The 14,480-nt window shown below is 38.6% G+C and overlaps 3 protein-coding genes across 4 annotated transcripts; all 3 read left to right on the top strand.

Annotated features, from left to right (window-relative positions):
- The first annotated feature begins 1,677 nt into the window (after positions 1 to 1,677).
- LOC124208575 lies at positions 1,678 to 3,590 on the top strand. 2 transcript variants are annotated; one of them, XR_006880509.1, is made up of 6 exons: positions 1,678 to 1,923; positions 2,022 to 2,130; positions 2,206 to 2,493; positions 2,626 to 2,715; positions 2,816 to 3,376; positions 3,435 to 3,590. XR_006880509.1 is itself a non-coding variant. In XM_046606404.1 (5 exons), the coding sequence occupies exons 1-5, from the start codon at positions 1,843 to 1,845 to the stop codon at positions 2,899 to 2,901; spliced, it is 654 nt and encodes a 217-aa protein (XP_046462360.1). In that variant the 5' UTR covers positions 1,678 to 1,842; the 3' UTR covers positions 2,902 to 3,421. The 2 variants fall into 2 exon arrangements, 1 of the variants encoding a protein (XP_046462360.1); XM_046606404.1 differs by lacking the exon at positions 3,435 to 3,590 and having other exon boundaries at positions 2,816 to 3,421.
- Positions 3,591 to 5,679: 2,089 nt separating this feature from the next.
- LOC124209006 (serine/threonine-protein kinase/endoribonuclease IRE2-like) lies at positions 5,680 to 6,967 on the top strand. Its single transcript, XM_046606876.1, has 4 exons — positions 5,680 to 5,993; positions 6,074 to 6,594; positions 6,660 to 6,772; positions 6,893 to 6,967. The coding sequence occupies exons 1-4, from the start codon at positions 5,791 to 5,793 to the stop codon at positions 6,965 to 6,967; spliced, it is 912 nt and encodes a 303-aa protein (XP_046462832.1). The 5' UTR covers positions 5,680 to 5,790.
- Positions 6,968 to 8,689: 1,722 nt separating this feature from the next.
- LOC124208573 lies at positions 8,690 to 12,442 on the top strand. Its single transcript, XM_046606402.1, has 3 exons — positions 8,690 to 8,958; positions 9,162 to 9,278; positions 9,339 to 12,442. The coding sequence occupies exons 2-3, from the start codon at positions 9,176 to 9,178 to the stop codon at positions 12,359 to 12,361; spliced, it is 3,126 nt and encodes a 1,041-aa protein (XP_046462358.1). The 5' UTR covers positions 8,690 to 8,958; positions 9,162 to 9,175; the 3' UTR covers positions 12,362 to 12,442.
- Positions 12,443 to 14,480: the final 2,038 nt, after the last annotated feature.

Below are 14,480 nucleotides of genomic sequence, written 5' to 3'. Positions count from 1 at the left end.
TCATCGAAGCAATCAATTTATTAATCCAAAAGAAGATCGACGTCAAAGAGAAAACCAATTACGGAAGCAACGCACTCCATTTGTTGTGTCGTAATAACACAAGCAAAAGGTTAATCGAGGCAATTAAATTATTAATCGACCACGGGATCGAAGTCCATGAAAAAGTCAAAGATGGAGATAATGCACTCCATTTGTTGTGTAGGTACAATTCAAGCGAAAGATTAATGGAAGCAATCGACTTGTTAATCGAACTCGGGATCGATGTCAACGGGAAAAACAAAGACGGGGATAATGCACTCCATTTGTTATGTAGGTTCAATTTAAGCGAAAGATTAAGAGACGCAATCGAATTATTAATCGAACTCGGGATCGATGCCAACGGGAAAAACAAAGAAGGAGAAAACGCACTTTATTACTTGCATCGACATAATTCCAGCGAAAGAATAGTGAATGCAATCAAATCATTGGAGATTCATGTCAATGATTCCAACGATCAATCTTTTTTACAGTAATATAATGTCAAAATACGTTTTGATTAAATTATAAAATTCTTCGACAAAGCATTTTTTACCTGAATTTATTGATATTTTATTGTGTATCAAATATCTTGCATCGTTCGAATATTTATGCATCGGGTTATGCTCTTAGTTTTATATTAATTTAAAAAGAAGTTAGCTACTGCCTTATACTGGACTACTTTAAGATGTTGACTAAAAAAGTAAAAAAGGACAGTGCGGTTAACATTCAGATCAGTAACGATCAGTAAGCACAATATTAATTTGTGAATGCAAACTGTTTTTAAGATATGAAATCCAATTACAATGGAATACATGATAACATTCATATTAAAATTGTTAACTCTTATTAGCGCGGCTTCTATAGCTCGGTAATAATTATTACAAATCAGGAAACTATATAGCACATTTTGTCCTCTATTAAATGGTTGTAATGGCTTTGTTTAAAAACAAATGTTATTAAATAACATCGGAGATCGGGGCAACTTCGCATTATATTTAAAATGTGTTATAGCCCTAAGCTTACTACACCAAGGTTCACATATATCTATGGGCATATGTAAAACCTAAAATTTCTTTAAAAGTCTTTCTATTTGATTAACTATTAACCATTGCTAGTTCTTTTTTCAGAATTAGCACCAACATAGCAGATTTTTTTTTTCTCGTTTTTTTATATATATTTTTTGTTCGATCAATGTTTTGGTCGATTTTTTTTTTTTAAATACACAAGAATCCCCGCTGGTAATGCCAACTTATCCTGATCGAGGAGCATGTTGACATGTTTTTGTTTCATGTTTTTGTACATGTTTTTTACCCATTAAAACATGTGAAGTGTGGCACGAACGGTTCGCAATAACGAAGAGCTTACAAGAATAATGGACAATCTGAAAAAAAATATAGCTATAAAATAGGGGGAGGAGTTATTTTAAAAGAACTAATTACTCATTCCAAAAAGTAGCTCCATAAAAAGCTGTGCCAAGCATATAGGTATTTTGATTTCTAATAATGATAGAAACTTACGTTTCTATCTTTTCCCGCCTTGCTGATGATTCAGCTCTAGAACACGATTATTTAGGTTATTGGTGCAGCAGTTTCTCTTTATCTATCAAAGTAGATAACAATCCATTTTTATTTTTTCTGCTCAGTAACGAATAGGACTACATTCAACAAACTGTTTCACGCGAGAAGCCCTCTATATTTTTTGTAGCAGCAACAGGTATAGTTGTGCTCACTATAGAGTTTTAGACCTACTCTATAAGCACAACGTGAGGTTTGTGAGTCTAATATCTGATGTGCTTGGCTTAAACTGTGTTCTCTTTTCATCCAAATGAGAAGCCCTTTCCCGTTGAGAAAATATTCCTGTTGCTCGCTGCAACGGGCCACCAAGATAGTTGGCTTCATATACTTGGTACGTTTGGACAAAACTAGTTTTGTTTAGATTTGTCCATTTCACAAAAGACAAATTAACAAATTCTTCCTATCCTTTGAATGTTGTGCTGTTCTTAGATATTTGGATTGGCAGGAATTGGAATTGTATTACTATCCCCCGTGACGTCTTCATATGACAACTTCTCCGATAATATACCTATTACTAATAACACGGATGATAATCAAGGTCAATTCAATACTTTTTCAGATATATCTAATTGTTGGAATAAAACTTAAGACCTTGAAGGCTTGAACATTGTAGACAGTGCATGTGCATCAGATACCACAATATGGCGAGCCATAGTGCACCACGGTCCATGGTTGACTGTCCAGTTCGTCGTTTCGATCCTAACTTCTGTGTTCGCCATTTTTGTTCTGATCGCCGCCTGTATGAATAGTACGCCCTGGCTACTTTGGCCTTGGCTGATTTTTCAATCCTTATTCGCGATGATTGGATTTATCTACACGGGATACTCTGCCGTTTGGTATTGGTGGGATTGTGACATTCCTATGGGAATAGGTTACTCTGTAGCATGTTTTTTTATAGCAGGTACTGTATAATCTTGTTGAATTTAAATCACTTTCCTCACACACTTACGTCTAGTAAATTATTTCAGCAAAAATACATGTAGGGCCTAATCTTACTAATCCCTGTTTCTTTTTTACGATACCCATTCTGCAGTTATAGGCTTCATCTGTTTCAAAGTGATCAACAACTACTCTAAAGAATTGAGAGAAGCTGAAGAAAATAATAAGGAAAATTCTTCTCGAGGTACCGTACATGTAATCTTCATAGCGATTAATTAGGATCGTTACAGACTACGTTGCTTCTTCAGTTAAGCACTGCTAATTTTTCTTCTATGATATTTTAGAAAAAAGGGAAATCATTCCTAAGCCCGATGATAGAAATGCAAATAACGGTGAGAACGTAATGTTGGAATATGATAACTTGCTATAGTTGCTAATGTTGGAAACATAATCTGATCCTTGCTTCGCGCAAGAGTTTCCTTTTAAAAAGCGGCCAGCGACCTGTTGTCATCAGCCCAGAATTTTTTACCCTAAAACCTGTAAAACTGTGATGTCTTGATTCCGTTGTCGCCAACTGTCATTACCATTCTCTTTTTTTTTTACAAGGAATAATGAATGTTTATCAGAGTGCAGCAGTCTTACGTCCTATGGAGAATTGAACTGTCTGCAAAAAGCCTAAATTACCAAATCATTTTGAAGATTTTTTCACAAATTTGCTACGGGCTTGAGGATTGATGAGTAAATACATCCGGTGATTTTAATTCATCGAGGTATGAAGCCGGAGAATGTACTCTCAGTCCGATTCCAGCACTAGGAAAGACGTTTAGGTATAACAGTTTGCCCAGGACAGTGAATAATAAGTGAGGGACGTTTACGATGAGTAAACCAAGAGGAACAAGGATCTGGTACGCACCCGAATTGCATAGACTATACTTCAATTACTTCATGAATCTCAATCAATAGGACGACCGCAGCCCAAAGCTACCGTCAAAAGCGACATATTTGCAGTGTACCTCGTCTTCGTTTTCTTTTTAAGCGGAGCAACACATTTACGGTTCTACGAAAAGCGTTGGAACGCCCAAGTATCCACCGGAAAGTAAACGAAAAATTGATAGCAACTATTTGCTTAATTAAAGTTAGCTAGTAATTGTGAATTCATTGCGCAAGATAAAAAAAAATGTACCAATAACTTAGGCAAGATTCGTCAAAGTTCTTGGCCCATTTCATGTAACTCGCATTGAACGCAAGTACAGTCTACAAAAATGGTTGCCAACGCAACGGAACTGGTGATAACGCGAATGAAATTCCCATCGGCGAAAGTATTTGATAACATCAAAACCGAGCAAAACAAAATGGAAAAGAAACTACCGACATGTTTCATCGTCAATTGCACCAAAGGAAAAATTGCTTGTTACGTACGGACTCTGACCACGGTATTTTAAGATAATCTGCTGGATTAACAAGTGTGAAAAGTAACGAATTTATCACCGTCTAAATTGTTATTTTGCAAACTGCACTAGATGCAGTGGGTTTACGGCGTTCGTCATTTTAACTTGTTAATTCAGGCTTTCCGACGCTTTCATCTGAGACACCATTGTAAAAAAAGAAACGCGCCGTACAAGGTGACAAGGCAAGAAAGACCATAAGATTGATATGGTAATGTTGATGAGAGAAAATAAAAAAGCTCTGCCTTTGAAATTCGGAAAATCTTTAAAATTCGTACCACAATAAACCGAAACTTGGGTCGATCCTCGGGCCGACTGACGTCAAATAATGACGAGGGAATAAAAATTGAAAATCTAACCTCAAAACAGAAAAGAACGTCTCGTCGAGCGCTAGCGATGCACGAATGGAAGTTTTCATCCGGATGGAATTGTTGGTGTACTCCGCCAATTGATCTAACGGGTGGAACTAGAAAAAAAAAAAAGTTAAAAAACGCGACGCCATCACGCCACAACTTGAACGTGTCAAAAAGTGATAAACACTGAAGTGAACAGCTTCCGCATGATACGCGATTCAAGACATAGTCGCAAGGTTCAAGCAGTGCGAAATTACAATTTCGCAAGTGGTCAAAGTAGTGGCTAGGGAGAAGTAGGCCAGTAGAGGGAAAAGAAAATTTTATCCAAAGGATCGGTGGCCATCATGGATTCATTCTAACCCTCCCCCTCGTCTCGAATACCCTAACCCCATTTCTTGGAAATTCAAAAACATTAGCGGGAAGACCGGAAGAGGTAATGGGAGAAGATAATTTACGTATGGAACAACAAAACTGTGCGGATTCATATGTTTGAATCGAGTCTCTTGTTAACCCATTATGGCCTTAATTGCTAGGAAATAATGATACGATTCCGCTTCTGGATCAGAAATAAAGATACAGCGGAGTAAATGAGGAACACGCATTAAATAGCTGAAAAGATACATGTCACAAACGCGCAAGAAATGTCATGACGTTTTCACAACAACAAAAATATATGTTGAATTAAAAGGTTTCCAGATGAGGATTGCAATACAAGGAGTCAAATCATGACTCAAGTATTTTATAATTCAGTTAATTCAAAATCTAAATCAGCAAAGGTTAATAAAGTGAAAAGTTAACGCTAGAAGAGGCCGAAGAGCTCCGAGTTAACAAAACGAAACCTATTTCTTCTCATATGGGTTTAGAGTTTAGACAACCACTTTTTATTAATTTTTACTTTATAGCAAGAAAAAAAATTTAAATTCTTTGGTATTTTTTTAAATCAACTAATTTGGCATGAACAATCTAGAATACAGTATGGATGTGAAAAGAACGAGTGATAATGCACATGGAGTGATAACAACACATATTTGTTCGTATTTGTTTTCCATTGCCATGAGAAGTTGATAAGAAAACAGTGTAAATACATAAAATGGAAACGAAACTATGTTGGGACTATTTTTTAGTTTAGAATAAAATTCACACGAGGTAAATGGTGTTTCAGGTGGTGCACTTGAACGCTACCTCATAAATTTTTAAACAAATAACTCGATTAAAAATGGTGTAAGAATAAATATTCTTCCGCCATCTAGATTTTTTCAGATGTATTGGATATTTCGTATTTCCTTCGACCGTTTTTTACCTGATTATCTACAACACTATCTTTGAAATGTTGTTGTGCGTTATCATTATCAAACACTTTATGTCGGTCGACAGCATTTGCGCAAGATTCGTTCGAAACAGTAGGTCACACTGTCAACCAACTACAGTAACTAACAGTACCTACTAACAGCTTTCGCATTCGTGCTGGAATTTTGAAGTTGCGACTAAGAAAGTAAGCAGATACTGTTCGAAAACAACAACATGGAAATCCAATACAATAGGGCAGTTCCATTAGGAGAAGGTGGCTATGGTTCAGTGTTTCCAGGAACGTTTCAAGGTCGTGAAGTGGCAGTCAAAAGAGTTCTCCTTAACAAGGCTAACGATAATGAGGAAGAAGCTTTAAAAAAGTTAGATCACCCTAATATCGTCAAGTTCTACCACGTCGAGTGCAACGACGATTTCAAGTAAGATAAAGTAAACTCCATTACAACATTTAAGTTATTGAAGAGGTTAATGTGTGTAATTGACATATCTTCTACAACAGGCTCTTTGCTTTGGAGCTCTGCGAAGCATCATTAGATCAAATATTTCTAGGTCCAAATGATCCCAAAAAATACAAAGGGCCTAAATTGCCCTACCATTTTGAAGTTTTCTCACAATTGGCTTCTGGCCTCGAGTACATACATTCCAAGAATTTAATTCATCGAGATATAAAGCCGGAAAATGTACTCATCTCGGTCGACTCCAGCACTAATACGCAAGACGTTAAGGTCACAATGAAATGGGCTGATTTTGGTCTGTCCAGGACAGTGAATGAACGAGGGACATTTACGATGACTAGTGGAGTAAGAGGAACAAAAACCTGGTACGCTCCAGAGTTGCTTAAACTACTTCAGGAATTTCAAACAATAGGGCAACCACAGCCCAGAGGTACCGTCAAAAGCGACATATTCGCACTAGGCCTCGTCTTCGCTTACCTTATGTTAAACGGGAAGCACATTTACGGTTCTAATGAGATTGAAATTTTTAATAACATATTGGCGGGAGAAGCAATCAATTTGAATAGTAAGTTAAGCCAATTTTCGTTAAAATAACATTTATATGGCAAGTAAATGTCGAATGATTTTCAGAATTAGAACAATCGCACTACGCATATGATCTTGTTACCAAAATGTTAAAAAATGAAGCTGATCGAATATCTTCATCGACCATCGTTGAGCGACTCAAATCAGAACAAAATAAGGTAAACATTATAAACATTACTTTTGCAAAAACCTCCATACCATCGCATATATTTTTATTTGATATCAAAATAGCTTGCAGAAAAACAAGAGGAAATGTTTAAACTATGTGAAATGAGAAGCACAGTTATCTCAATAACCTTTCCTTGGACAAATCAAAACGAAAAGTTGAAAACCTTGATCCTACAGGGAGTTGATGTGAATAAGAAAAACAACAACGGAAGCAACGCACTTCATTTATTGTGCGAATTTAATTCAAGCGAAGGATTAATCAACACAATCACATTATTAATCCAACTCGGGATCAATGTCAACGAGAAAAACAAAGACGGACACAACGCACTTCATTTATTGTGTAAGTACAATTCAAGCGAAAGATTAATCGACGCAATCAAATTATTAATCGAACTTGGGATCGACATCAGTGAGAAAAACAACAACGGAAGCAACGTACTTCATTTATTTTGTCGATTTAATTCAAGCGAAACATTAATCGACGCTATAAAATTATTCGTCCAACTCGGGATCAACGTCGGTGATAAAAATAACCACGGACACAACGCACTCCATTTATTGTGTTATAATAATTCAAGCGAAAGATTAATCGAAGCAATAAAATTATTAATCCAATACGGGATCGACATCAGTGAGAAAAACAACAACGGAAGCAACGCACTTCGTTTATTGTGTCGATATAATTCAAGCGAAAGATTAATCGACGCAATCAAATTGTTAATCCAACTCGGGATCGACGTTATTGAGAAAAATAGCTGCGGATGCAAAGCACTCCATTTATTGTGTCGATTTAATTCAAACGAAACATTAATCGACGCTATAAAATTATTCGTCCAACTCGGGATCAACGTCGGTGATAAAAATAACCACGGAAGCAATGCATTACATTTATTGTGTCTTAACAATAAAAGCGAAAGATTAACGGACGCAATCAAATTATTAATCGAACTTGGGATTAACGTCAATGAGAAAAACAACTACGGGAGCAACGCACTTCATTTATTGTGTCAATTTAATTCAAGCGAAAGATTAATCGACGCAATCAAATTATTAATCCAACTCGGGATCGAAGTCAATGGCATCGACGTACGATCAATATTTCGGGAAAATGAAACTAGAAATTTTTATGAAATCATAAAACTCTTCGACGAAGCATCTCTTACATAAATATGTGTGCCTGTAAGCCCTGTATCAATCATGTGAAGTGTATCTAATAAGGGGAAATATATTATTTGAACTCTTGACATTTTCCAAGAAATATCTGACGTCAAACAGCTGACAAAAAAATAGTTGAGAATAAGTTATTTTTCAGAAATTAAAACCCATTAGAGCTAGAAATAAGGCGGTGAATACATAACATCCTACGTCATCGACTGTGAAGGCTCAACGATTTCAGTAACAGGTTATTCGACGCCGAAACATTGTCACAGTTCATCAGCGGCAACAAGAAACGAGGGAGAACAAAAATGGGGAAAAGTATTGCCTCTTGAAATGTTTCACGATTATGAGTTATGACCGATTATTGCTGATACCATCGTAAGACACTTTTCATCACTCAATTACAACTTTGATTTTCATTTATTATTTTGTCTGCTATGTTACAATAATTGGATGATATTTCTCAAGCAGTATACAGAAGAAACTGTCAAATATTTGCTGGTGTGAGCGGGAAATCTTTTCTCAAAAGAGGCTGACTCCAATAATATCTTGGCTCCGTTTCAAAGCATCATGCACGTCAATCTTAGTTTCAACTGTGCAAGGCCACCCTTCAAAACATCACTTAAAGAATATATGAATTGATTTACTCTTAAAAATTGCTCCTTCAAAGTTCAGAAAATAAAATGCATCGATCACCATTTTTTTGTCGATTGTGCTTTGTAGCAATTTGTTGTAACAAGTCTAAAAGAAAAAAAAGTACACGCAAAGCATGTTTATCTAATCGAACCATTCCCGCTAACGGCCTGTCCCGTCGAATGATTACATCGCGAAATACTTCAGGGCAACGAGCTTCCCCCCTTCCCTCTCGGTTGGTATCGCTTCGTCTTCCGCAATTAGGCAACCGCATTTTATTTTTAGATCGCAACGTTACGTCTGCTATTGCCTGGCCGACCGTGTGTGGTGCGTGCAGCGTGCAGCATAGTTGCATCGTTCTATCACCTCGCTGGTAACTGTGGTAAGTGCCAATTGACACAAGGAATTTTGTACAACCCGAAACAAAACTGTTTTCTCTGCATTTTGATCCCATCTTAATCAACTTTTAGGGATAAAGAATTTCTGTGTACAACACGCAATTTTATTTTATTTCTCTTATTTAAAAAAAAAAATACGGTTAGTTATTTTAAATTTTTTGTTGTTATTGTACGTGGTTTTTTTTAGCAAAGTTGTAGGCAATGTCGGACGATTTCGTTAGGAAAGTCCTGCAAATTCCTGCACTAGGACGAATTTTCAATCTGGGAACTCTTTACGATTCTCTGACCGACACCATCATTCAAGGTAATACAAACTGTTAGTTCAAATGTTTAAAATTAAACTTTGATTTTTATTTCAATCAAGGCGAGGGGATTTGGACGGAAAACGATTTAAAAACGGTCACAACTACTCGCAACGAGGGCATCAGTTTCTCACTGATCGCACAGAATAATTGGAGCCAAATATTTCAAGATCTCAAAGTAGACGGTTCCCTTCAGATCAGTCTACTAGCGGGCCTGATGGAACTCAAAGGATTGGCCGAGTATCTGACGAAGACGACAAAAACAAATTTTCGTGAATCCAGCGTTCACGTCAGATGTCACTGCCACACCCTTCTCAAGGAATTTTCTAAGGGCCAATTAGAAGACGGCCAGATTAGTTATCTCCAACTCGCACGGGCCGGTGGCAACGGTACGGCAACTCACGTCATCTCCCAGATCCAGTACGGTGCCGAAGCCATTTTTACTCTGACAACAAGCCTAGCAGAATCAGACGACGTAAGCGAAGCGAATAGCCGATTACAAGTCTACGCCGGAAACTTGGTAAAAATTCTGTCCGGAAGCGCGGATGCTGACGGAAGCGTTGCGGAAAATAATTGCGATAATGAACTAAACATCCGTTGTCATTTTAAAAGCGATTTTCAACTTCCCGACAACTTCAAATGTCCAACTACGTACGCAGAGGCCATAACATTTGCTAGAAATTTCACTCAAGTTTTATATAATTCGATTTCTAAAGACAATTCAACTGGAAACGAGCCCCTCGGTGTGCCACAGTTCGTTTTCCTCTACCCTTTGGCGTTGCTAAAAGATGGACAAAGTGCACCAGTTTTAAAAAATGGAATGAGCGATGCTCTGGTTTACGAATGCGTCCGGCAGATGGAAGACTACGACAAAGTGGAAGGAAAAATCTTGTACATGTTCAACGACCCTCTGGCAACAAAATTGAACCCATTTAACAAGAAGATACAAGATTTCCAGCAACATTATTCTGCCTTCCGTGTGGACCTCCAATCAAAATTAAGAGAAATGGTCATCAACATTCGCAGCGGATTAGACAACGTAAATTCGTTCAAACAACTTTTGACTCATATCAGCAGTGAAACATTTACATTCAACTCAAATCGACTAAGTCAATGGCTAGAAGAGAAACACGACGAACTCTGCGTGATGCGGAGGATTCAAAATCAATTAATCACCCATCAAATCGGTTTGACAGATAGAGTCGCCCTATTTCCTAGTGCGGAAGCGCTTCAAGAACAAATGGCCAATCAGTCAGTCAACTTTGGCTTCGAACTGGCCTTCTCCTCGCTAGCTCGCCCGGAGCCTTTTCTAGATCTCATGTCAAATCAAACGGATGTGACAGCAACAAACGATGAGCATCTCTGGTACAAAAATGACGAGATCCTCAAGCGGATCGAGAAAGAAATCGGAGTTATCGCCAAACTAATTCAATCAAAATACAATGACGTCAAATTCGCCTTTGCCATCACAGCACCTGATCAGTACAACGAAACAGTCGCATCAGAGTCGTCCATCATTGTCCACCAGCAGCAGAGAAAGACTTACGGATGGGAGGCCATTCAGATTTTGTGTCAGCACTACCCGAAAGATAAAATCATCGACATCGTCCGGCTCATCAGCGATGCCGAGATCACCGATTACTGGAATCAATTGAATTTCCTGGCCCTGTGTCGCTACTACGACAAGGAAAATCTGATCGACATGGTCCGACTCTTCCTGGAACGCGGAGTCGACCTCATCAACTGCAAAACGGAAGACGGATGGAACGCCCTGCTACTCCTCTGCAGGTATTACAAACACGAAAATTTGTTCGACCTGGCCCGGCTGCTCCTGGCCAGAGGGATCGACGTCAACTGCAAGAGCAACGGAGAACTCAACGCCCTTCACCTCGTCTGCCGCTACTACGACAGAGAAAATTTGTCGGAAATAGTTCGGCTGTTTATCGAGCGCGGAATCGACATCAACTGCCAATTCAACGAAGAGTGGAACGCTTTCCTCTTCTTCTGCCGGAATTACCAGAAGGACAATCTGCTGGGCATCGTTCGACTCTTCCTCACCAAGAACATCGACGTCAACTGCAAGACGAAAGGGGGAAACAACGCCCTCCTATTCCTGTGTCGCTACTACGACAAGAAAAATTTAATCGAAATCATTCGACTGTTGCTCGAGAAGGGGATAGACGTCAATTGCAAAAACAACGAAGGCTGGAACGCTCTGTACTTGGTGTGCCGATATTACGAGCGGGAAAATTTAGTTCAAATCGTCAAACTATTCCTCAAACGGAAGATCGACGTCAATTGCATCAACAGCGAAGGCTGGAACGCCCTCCAGTTGGTGTGTCGCTACTACAAGAAGGAAAATCTAATCAACATCGTCAAACTGCTCCTGGATAAAAACATTGAAACCAACTGCAAGACCAACAGCGGATGCAATGTTCTCCACACCATTTGCCGCTACTACCACAACCGCAATCTAATCGAAATCGTCCAACTGCTCCTCGACACTGGAATCTTCGTCAGCTTCACCAACAACGAAGGATGGAACGCCCTACTGAACGTCTGTCGATATTATCCGAACGACAATTTAATCGAGCTGGTTGAACTCTTCCTGGAACGAGGGATCGATGTCAATTGGGTCAATAACGAAGGCTGGAACGCCCTTCATTTGGTTTGCCGATTTTACAAACAAGACAATTTGATTGACGTCGTGGAACTGCTGCTCGATTACGACATTGATATCAACAGCAAGACGAAAGAAGGTTGCAACGCCCTCCATTTCGTTTGTCGACGATATTATCAGAAAGAAAATTTGGTGGAAGTCGCCGAATTGCTCCTCGACAGCGGAATCTCAGTCAACTGCAAGAACAATGATGGCTGGAACGCTTTGCACAACGTTTGCCGATACCAACAGAAAAAGAACATGATGGACCTTGTGCCACTTTTGATTCGACACAAAATCGACAAGAATGCGACGGCGACCGGCGGCGGGGGTATAACTGGAACTGCGCGTTCCATCCTCTTGAATCGCTACAAGGAAGAGAACGTCCAGGAAATTCTCCAAATTTTAGATTCGAAGGCATTTTGATAACATTTAAAACTGGACTCGTGTTAACTCTAATTGTTATTATTTAGAGTTTATCTTAATACAAGATATGGAGATGACATCGAGGAGGATTTGACACGGAATTTAAATTTTTCAAGTTAAGTGATGAATCAAGAAAAAAAATAGAAAATTTGAAATTGGCGCGCTGTCATTATTTTGGCGATTCTGAACTACTTGGCTCGAAGGGTGGAAAAAGGCGAGCGATGCTGTGACAAGTAAAATTGGCTTTGTATCAGAGTAATGCCATTAAACGGTATTCAACGACGAGGTACTGGTGTGGCGGCAGGTCCCTCTTGATCAAAAAATGGTTTTGTTGCACTTTGCTTCAAGTGTTTCAAGTTGAAATATTTTCAAATGTGTTTTACCCACAGAAAAAGTGGTGAGGAACAAAACAAAACAAGCCTGATCTGCGCAGTCGTTCGAAAAATGAGATTTTGAATGCTGAGAAAAAACCTATCAGAGAGAGGGAAAACAGTTGCAGTCAACCGCCTAGCTCACGAATAAACATAGTCTGTATAATCAGCCCCACCAAAAATTGTCAAAAAGGAAGAATAGAGATCGATGTATGTCCTACCTTTATGTCTGGGAAATGCAGCCTGGCATCTACAGTTGCTCCATCCAGCCGATGAAGAGTTAAAGGACACCAGACGGGATAGGGTAAAAAGGGTGTCCTCGTGAATACACCCACATTCACATGGGCGTACACGAGGACATTGAAAGAAAGGGGAAAAAGAGAGATCCTTATAACTCATTTGACATCACTAGTTTTTCCAATGAGATGGGAGGCTTTTTGTCTAAATGAAAAATAGAACAATAGGTTACGAAAAATATTCACAGAATAACAACTAGCACAACAAGTCAGGAAAAGTTGAAAATGAGACGGGGTAAACTCTAACTGTTAATAAATGGGCCAATTCAAGGTTTAAATGTAATACACTGCATTGATGCAGGTAATGCAACAATTAAATATCTAGCAGGTGCAGGTCATGCAGGAATAATAGTAACCAAAAACATTACCTAAGTGGGTGATGCCGTGATGCTGAGATATTTGGTGATGACAGGTGAGAAAGACAGACTGATGATGGACTCAGCACAAACTTGTGTATCATGTAGTTACGATGGCCTCAAATCTGCAAAAAAAGAAATAGGTTACATGGTGTAAACAAAATTCCATACATCGACAAGAGTTCTTGTATGTGCTATACAGGAACTAACAACAAATTTATAGGACAGGTTTCACTTTACTATTTAAGCTCCCATAAAATCATTGTATTTCTATTCTATTCTTAGACCTCAGTTTCATTTACCCGCCAAAAAGCACCGAGTGGAGAGCACGTCGAGAGCTACGACACCAGAGACCAAACACATCGCACGAGACGATCACGTTTTCGTAATTTGATTTGTTCTTATTTTTTAGATTATTATTTCGGGATGCAGCCACGCACGTTTTCAAAAGAGTTATCGTTCAGTTTTCTTTACATTCTCAAACTTTGTTGGCGTATGCTTCGTGGCCTCACTCTCAAAACTAAATTAAAGTTGACTGCAGACGACACTTGTCCAATCTTCTTCTTATTACTAATCAGCAATGCTTACGATTAATCATTAATGCGATATCGATAGAAATAAAAATGATAAAAAATCAAACTCTTTCCTCAAAATCCAAACCGCTCAAAACGATAACCATAAAAGGTTGAGGGAATAAGTTTTAAAAGACGGTTGATTCTTTTTTCTTTACTTTCTTGTTTTTCAATCAAAATTCCTCGCATCCATCTTGTCCAGACTCCAGATAAAAAGTTTGACACATGGAAAAATGCCCAAAAATCCTTGGCCGTCGTTAAGTGCTAAGTGGAAAGAGATGACAGTCAAGAGTTGCTGAGTCGGACCAAAAAACAAACTATACCGTCTACAATGTTTTCCCTTTTCAAACCCACAATCAAATTTCTGTTCCTTTTAAAGTCGCAGGACAAACATTGTTGCCTTTCAAGGCCGGCGTTTTATACAGACAGACTCTGACGATTCAACCAGCATTAATTTGTGCTGACTCTTTGATGGATGACGTGCAATTAAACCGTTCTACGAGCCTTGTCATTGAACAACATTC

The sequence above is a fragment of the Daphnia pulex genome, chromosome 12 (assembly GCF_021134715.1).
Source record: "Daphnia pulex isolate KAP4 chromosome 12, ASM2113471v1".
Taxonomy (NCBI): domain Eukaryota; kingdom Metazoa; phylum Arthropoda; class Branchiopoda; order Diplostraca; family Daphniidae; genus Daphnia; species Daphnia pulex.
The sequence above is the reverse complement of the archived record's forward strand: the minus strand, read 5'-3'. Positions and strand labels throughout refer to the sequence as shown.

Coding starts and splice junctions, on each gene's coding strand:
- LOC124208573 (XM_046606402.1), top strand. CDS start 9,176: ATGTCGGACGATTTCGTTAGGAAAGTCCTGCAAATTCCTGCACTAGGA. Junction 9,279..9,338: donor GACCGACACCATCATTCAAG/GTAATACAAACT, acceptor ATTTCAATCAAG/GCGAGGGGATTTGGACGGAA.
- LOC124209006 (XM_046606876.1), top strand. CDS start 5,791: ATGGAAATCCAATACAATAGGGCAGTTCCATTAGGAGAAGGTGGCTAT. Junction 6,595..6,659: donor AGAAGCAATCAATTTGAATA/GTAAGTTAAGCC, acceptor AATGATTTTCAG/AATTAGAACAATCGCACTAC. Junction 6,773..6,892: donor TCAAATCAGAACAAAATAAG/GTAAACATTATA, acceptor TGAAATGAGAAG/CACAGTTATCTCAATAACCT.
- LOC124208575 (XM_046606404.1), top strand. CDS start 1,843: ATGAGAAGCCCTTTCCCGTTGAGAAAATATTCCTGTTGCTCGCTGCAA. Junction 1,924..2,021: donor TAGTTGGCTTCATATACTTG/GTACGTTTGGAC, acceptor TGCTGTTCTTAG/ATATTTGGATTGGCAGGAAT. Junction 2,131..2,205: donor TAACACGGATGATAATCAAG/GTCAATTCAATA, acceptor TGAACATTGTAG/ACAGTGCATGTGCATCAGAT.